This window comes from Sinocyclocheilus rhinocerous, unplaced genomic scaffold (assembly GCF_001515625.1).
Source record: "Sinocyclocheilus rhinocerous isolate Xijiao unplaced genomic scaffold, SAMN03320098_v1.1 scaffold304, whole genome shotgun sequence".
Classification (NCBI taxonomy): Eukaryota; Metazoa; Chordata; class Actinopteri; order Cypriniformes; family Cyprinidae; genus Sinocyclocheilus; species Sinocyclocheilus rhinocerous.
This window is the reverse complement of record NW_015659941.1, coordinates 2,112,095-2,119,539: the sequence shown is the minus strand read 5'-3', so window position 1 is coordinate 2,119,539 and position 7,445 is coordinate 2,112,095. Positions and strand designations below refer to the sequence as shown.

The following is a 7,445-nucleotide window of genomic DNA, read 5'->3' as shown; positions in this document are numbered from 1 at the left end:
TAGTCTTTGCAACTTCAGGGATCTTATTTATTCACGAACAGCTTGTAACACTCCAAAGAGAAAGGGAAACATGAAATCGCATCATATGACCCCTTTAAATCTTCGCAAAGAAAAAAAAAAAACTATATTCTGACACACTGTCATTAAATTATGACAAACTTTCATTCCCTTATTGAGTTAAGTGCGAATTATTGAGTAATCGATATGGTATATTATGGATAAGAGTTCTTGAGAAGATGGAAATAGATTTTCATACCGTATATTCACGACGAGCCTGATAATAAGCGCTCAAATTCTGCAGCACGAGCAGGTAAGGCCGATGACTGTTACTGGACATGACAGGTGCTATCTGGGCTGATGATGATGATGATTATGATGATAATGCATAAACGCCTGTTCCACTCACCGCGCACAGACATGCCTGATAACGCCGCGTCCGGTCAGGAAGGAAGTGATCCGTATCGGTTCCTTTCGGTTTTGTCAGAGAATAACGCGCACGGATCTGATCAGCCAAGGCTTAGAATTTAGGGGCGCTAGTAATATATAGCGACCTGCCTAAATAATTTTCCCTAGCAATAATTTTGATCAAACAATTAAGTGTAAGCCTAATGTTTAGAGAGTCAGACTCGTAACCCAAAGGTTGCGGGTTCGAGTCTCGTACCGGCAGGGATTGTAGGTGGGGGGAGTGAATGTACAGCGCTCTCTCCCACCTTCAATACCACAACTGAGGTGCCCTTGAGCAAGGCACCGAACCCCCAACTGCTCCCCGGGCGCCGCAGCAAAAAAAATGGCTGCCCACTGCTCCGGGTGTGTGTTCACGGTGTGTGTGTGTTCACTGCTGTATGTGTGCACTTTGGATGGGTTAAATGCAGAGCACTAATTCCAAGTATGGGTCACCATACTTGGCCACATGTCACGTCACTTTCACTCACTTTACTGTTGTTGTAACTTCGGGCGCATCTAAAATAAGTTAGGTCATAGGCTACCACTGATATTACCTGAAAAGTAAATACGCTAGAAAATGCAAAGACGCACATTTAACATGGGACATAGAGCCGAAGTGATTAAAGCATACGTGCACAGTTCAGTTGAAAGATAAAGTTTTCCCCTTTTTAACTTCGTTGTTATGTTTCATCTGCTTCTTGTTCTTTTTACATTGACTATACAGACCAATACAATAAGATAGCCTACAACAATAATTTCTAAAATACATATTATATAGCCTACTGGTAAATGTAACATTCACTTCGGTGGTATGAGATGACCGGATGCTTTAAACTTGCTTTTTGCTTTAAACTGACTTCCTATTGAACTGTCACCAACTCAATTGCAGTGGTCAAACTATTTAAAATAGTGAATTAAGCTACAGACTCGATCATAATGCACAGTTGTTTCTATAGAACATGCATTTTGTGGTGCAGTTCGACATTTTAATGGAGTTTTCACCAGTTTGCAGTAAACCGGTTATCTCGCCTTCGTAGATTTGCGTTGGATGTTATCTTTGTAAATGGAAATATGTATATTTTATTTATAAACATCATACTTTTTCGCTTATTTCAGTTTATGTCATAAAACTATAGCGAGCTAAGCCAGCAGTAGTACTGACATTGTCCTGTAAACATGGCAGAAGCCGCGAAAAGTGAAGGAACAGATAAAGCAATTCAATTGATTGAGTCGTTTAGGCTGGAAACGCTCCGATTGATTCACACTCGTGACTTCGATCATTCAGTGATTCACTAGGGGGGGAAAACAGATCAAATGAGCATTTCATTTTCGAATTTCGACATCGCTTGTAATGATTTTAAAAAGCACGGGTAGTGATGGGTGAAACGACTTTTCGAAAACTCTGAATCATTGCGGCGCAAAATGATTCACTGTTTCGAAGCGCTCCAATCGAATCTCGCGAATTGATTTGAATCGGAACTTCGGAGAGGATTCGTAAATCTTTTGATTCAGATCGGGACTTCGGAGTCACAGAGGGGACACTTATTACTGAGATGCAGTTTTCACTGCTTTAGGATTAACAGAACTTTGAATAGTTTCAATATAGCCTACTTGTCTAGATCAACTTTGAATGAAGAAAAGAGATTTAGAACCAGATTTGTGTTAATGTATGTGGAATTTAGCTAGCAGGAAACACAAATTAAAGGGTTAGTTCACCCAAAAATAAAAATTAGGCTGTGTTTTACTCACCCCCGATGCATCCTAGGTGGAAAACCAACGTTTGTTAACAGGATCAAAAGAAGCAAAGTTTCCTTACTTTAGCAAAGGAAAACAAGTCTCCTCTTGGCTTGTATCGAAATCCTCCGACATTCTTCTTTACAAATCCTCGTTTTGTACTTCTAATTAGTGACCGTTGTTTTGTTTCGATCTCTTGAGCAGTGCATGCGCAAAGCTGACCTCATACGTAATTCCCCCGGAACTGCTTCCGTTTACAACAGTGAGCGCAAGCTAGATTCAAGTGATTATTACATTTTGAATATGGATATTTTTCTTACAAAAACGCATCGATTCGCTACAGGAGGCCTTTGTTCACCCCCCGGAGCCGTGTGAGACACTTTTTTTTGTGGAAGGGTGCTTTTTATTTCACGTCTTTTCGACAGAAGGAATGCAACACCCGCTGAGTACAACGATAGAGCTTGAAAGATCAAAGACAATTTTTAATATAACTCAGACTGGATTCGTCTGAAAGAAGAAAGTCATATACACCTAGGATGCATCGGGGGTGAGTAAAACACAGCCTAATTTTTATTTTTGGCTGAACTAACCCTTTAAGTCATATTTTAGCTTATTTCAGAGTCTATATTCTATTTCGAGTAGTCAAACAATCCAAAGAAAACATCTTTAAAACAGAAAGAAAAGTCCAGCATTACTAACAGCTGTGAGCTGCAGGATGTTCGAATCCTGGAGGAAAGAGGCTTTACATGTCTCTTTATGAAGCTACACTTGCAATAACAGGTTAATATAGTATTACAGTATATAATAATAATATACAGCTAGTCAATGGTTGACAGAAATTCACTATATAATATAGTGACATTGTGACAATATTTTATTCTAGGCCTATGTTTTATATTAATTATAAAATTATATAGCCTATTTTGTTAAACTTAAAGCACAAAACCATGTGAGCAACCTACAACTTTTACTGATAACCACAATATGTTAGAATGCAACATGGTGAATATTAAAGTTAATCAAAATGTGAACATACGTTATGTTATTATTCACATTATTATTAAAAATAAAAAAGAATATCACATATAGTAAGATTATTAAAAAACATATAATACAAATATTTGAAAATAATTAAAATTGTGTAATCATTTTGATTGTATATATTTGGTTTTAAGCCAACATGGAATAAAAGCGACTTATTTTGCAAAATGAATCAGTGCACATCATTGTTTGCCTTCATTCTCTTTTTTTATGAACTATGCTTTTTTCACCTGTGAAATGACCTTTTTTTCATTTTTATGTAACAAATCCCTCTTACTTTTCAACCCATCCTTTACCCTGTTCACAGGCTATGAATAGTCATACCTGTACAATTAACCAGTTGAGACCGCTCCTCTTTCTAGTGGAAACATTTTCACTGGCCACGGACACGCTGTATAGTTTTGGGAGTGAAAATTTGCAGGAATGAAGGTTCAAACTACAGCCCACGGGCCATCTGCAGCAGCCTGTGAGATTTTAAAATTAGAACATAAAATGGCCCACCAGTGTGAAATGAAACGAAACTCATAATCTGAACTGACCGGTTGTGTTGCCCTCTTGTAACAGCTAAATACACCAGCTCCACAAACTTCATCCACTGTGAGAGTCAAATGAGAGTTCAGAAAATGTTCGATTTCCACTGGGAGAGACCCACATCCCATCTGCATTTTCTGAAATGAAATATTAGCAATACGCAACAATGCAAAAACATTCAATTTAGTCAGAATAAACTGCACATCAAAACCAAGCCATAACAAATATGAAGAAAGCAAATGTTTTAATTAGGACGGAGTGAAACGAATTAAAGTAAACCACAGGACACAGCAAACCTCTTTACAGAGATTTACAGGCCCAGCAGAATCAAGCAACTGAGATCACATGACATTTCATCCCTAAAATGGTAACCGGTTAACTTTTTTTCTTCTTCTAAAAAGTGTCACATTGTGACACCATGGCAGTGGAGCTCAAATTCAACAGAAGATCCCTCCTGACACGTCTGACAAACGAGTGAGCTACATCTGTACAAGTGACGGGAATAAATCAGTCAAGCAGAACAGTGATTGGGTCGAAGCAGATGAATTACATATTCGGAGAAAACAAAAATAAGTTTACAGCAGAAAGCTCAGAATCATTTTAACCATTGGAATACATTGCTTTACAACTGAAAAAAAATAAAATAAAACGGACAGTAAAATAAAGACCAATTTTTCTTAGATGTATAACTCAAAACCAAGATTGCAGAGGTTATAGGCTATAACCAATTACTGCATTTAAAATAAGGCATCACAAATATTCCCATAAACAGGCAAAAGAATAAAAAAACAAAAACAAAGCAAAACAATGGAAGGTCAGATAGAGAAGGAATATGCTTTCCTCTGCTGCATATTAACAGATATGACCTCGCATGCATTTCACACCAGACATTACTACTGTTATTACTGTACATTCGTATATACACAGTTCTGAACTCGGTATAAAATGTGCATGATCAAGAATTAAAAAAAGGAAAAGATGCATTATTTTTCTTTCTCTCTGAAGCAGTCATGTTGCTCCTATGATGATACATCCTTTGGTTTTAAAGAAAATAAAATTAAAAAGACAGACATGTAAAATGCATAAACAGACACTAGTGTGCAATTTTTGAAAATAAACGCAAATCTTCACTCGATGCCGCTTTAAATATACTCATATATTATGGATGGAAAAATGCAAAGTAATGATTGCGATACATAAATCTAAACCCTGTAAAGATTGTTAAATAAAGCCAAGATACCAAGGCATTGTGAGAAGGCCCTGGAAGCCAGCCATCCAAAAATAAAATTAAAAACCCAACCCTACTTCAAGCTGTGCCCCTTCTATGCCAAATGTACACGGTGTGCATTAATCACATCATGTCCTGTACAAAGAGCAGGAGCAGATGAAGAGAGCAGCCTGATGAATAACACTATTGCTGGTATAAATACCACACTGCCACAAAATGCAAACATACAATGTTAAAGATCCCTTGTAAGGAAGCAGCTAAACTCTAAACCAGCTGATCGTTTCTGAGCTTTAAAAGGAATAGTTCACCTAAAAATTTACATTTTGGCATAATTTACTCGCCCTCATGTTGTTCCGAACCATTTTCTTTCTTACATTTCCATTCACTCGTATTCTTTTTGCTACCAAGCTTTTTAAAAAAGTATCATAAAATGATTCATATTACTCATGCACTATATTCCAAGTCTTCCTAACTGTACAACAGCTCTGTTTGAGAATCAGACTGAAATAGAACTCATTCACTGAAAATCTTGACTTATGAAATTTCCCCTATTAGTTCACACAAATCTATCGCAATTGCTTTAGACAACCTGGCATAAAGCGCACAAATTAAATGAACCATTTTTAGGGTACTTCTTGTGTCTATCACTATTCCAGGCACATCCATTGCATGTTGTTTCATAGAAACTCTTGGGTTTAAACAACGTAAGGACAAATATATTATCATTGTTATGTTAGGTGAACTATTCCTTTAAAAGTATTTTTTAAATCTATAATAAATACGTGACGATACAGGATGAAGGACACAGCTACTGTCTAGCTGAGACCAAGGCACACACATAACAGGTCAAGTTTAACAACTAAAATGATTTAGGAACACTGTCAGGAACATAAAGGATGAACAGCTCTCTGGGGATGCACCAGTGGAAACCGGTTTGAGAATCTCAAATCAATCCAGATCGCATTGCTTTCTGTTCACTTAAAATAAAAGAGTTGGCAAACGCTACCAGAAAGAAAGACAAAAAAAATGAGAGGATTCACTTAAAATGTTGCTCGTTTTCTGGTTCTCCAATTATTTAAAAACAGATAAGACTTTGAATCCTGAGTTATTGTAATTTTTCATTACAAATTAACTTGTTGCATTTGATATTTGTATCATCAGCACTATTTTTCTCAGAAGAACAGAGAACAACAGATGACAGTATCTTCGATACTGCAAATGACAAACAATAATTAATAATTAAATATTTAATTTAGCACAGTCAGCTTTTTTCTTTTTACTTATTGTATGTTTTCATTACTTTAATCGAATTTAAGTCTATTTCGTTTTCTACGTAAGTTTTTGGCATTAAGTTATTAAGTTTTATACTTTTTTCTTTACATGGCAATGCTACAAAATCCTCTCCAGATGGGCAGTTCCACGAGAGTCACAATTCTCATTACGAAATTCTCCTCTCCTGTGCCTTTAGAACAGTATGCTCAGTCAGAGTTATGGAAACATCCCAGAGATAACGCGAATGAAACATCCTTGAATGCGAGTCCTGCCGCAGGCAGCAGTCTGCGCTGAGGGATGAGTGCAGTTGGGTTTGTCGTTCCTGTGACATCCGCCCCCTTTCGTCTGTTTATTCATCTGTTTGTGTCCTGTGCACAGTGGCGAGAGGATCAGGGGGAAGTGGAGGCGGATGCATGGAACTTCACAAAAGCGATAGCCGCGAGCTCTTTGCAGAACTCCTCCAGAACAATCACCCCCTCGAGCAACGTCACGTGATCAACGCTGTAAGACAAAGATGAACCTCTTTATCACAGAAAAACAGATACTCAGCAAATAAATAATCTATTTTGAGGCTGCAAAATACATAAATTGTTCATATATTGAATCACAATATAGTCACATTGCTTTAAGATTAAGAAACATTAACACTGTTTTATGCATACATGTTAAAAAATTGCATCTTTTGTGCAAATACACAAACATGCTTCTAAGCCTTACCTCATCCCCTCTGGCTCAAGTCCCAGAAGTCTCTTCCTCACCAACAGGAGTTTAGGGGTGAAATCAGGAATGCGGTGAGTTCTCAACATCAGATCGCCAACCACCTGATCAAAGCATCCATATAAACAATGGGATTAACAGTCTAAGAGGTGTCTAAATAAAAAAAATAAAAATCTAAATTGATCCTGTCAGAGTCAGTTTCATTTAAACCATCCAACAACAATCTAATATGGTCATCATCATCAAAGGATAGCGAGTAATTATATAATGCTGTATGTTTAACATACAGTTTAACGGGTTATATGAAGCAGTTAGGGCGGGCGATATGGCCAAAAAAATTATCACAGTAATTTTTTTCATATCAGTCGATATCGATAATTATCACGATAAATGTCAAATCTTTATTTCTTTCAAGTTTAAAGCCAGATTTTTGCTCCAATGTGAAAGTTGTAGAAACCAGACCATTAATTTTCCTTAA

General features: G+C 37.0%; 1 protein-coding gene across 1 annotated transcript in view; it reads right to left on the bottom strand.

Annotated features, from left to right (window-relative positions):
• Positions 1-4,002: 4,002 nt before the first annotated feature.
• Positions 4,003-7,445, bottom strand: part of fhip2a (FHF complex subunit HOOK interacting protein 2) — a 21,129-nt gene continuing 17,686 nt past the window's right edge. Inside the window, exons 16-17 of the mRNA XM_016533601.1 lie at positions 6,968-7,071; positions 4,003-6,751 (exon numbers count right to left, since the gene is read on the bottom strand). Of these exons, the coding sequence (XP_016389087.1) occupies positions 6,640-6,751; positions 6,968-7,071 (216 nt within the window). The 3' untranslated portion in view covers positions 4,003-6,639. The remainder of the gene's footprint in view (positions 6,752-6,967; positions 7,072-7,445) is intronic.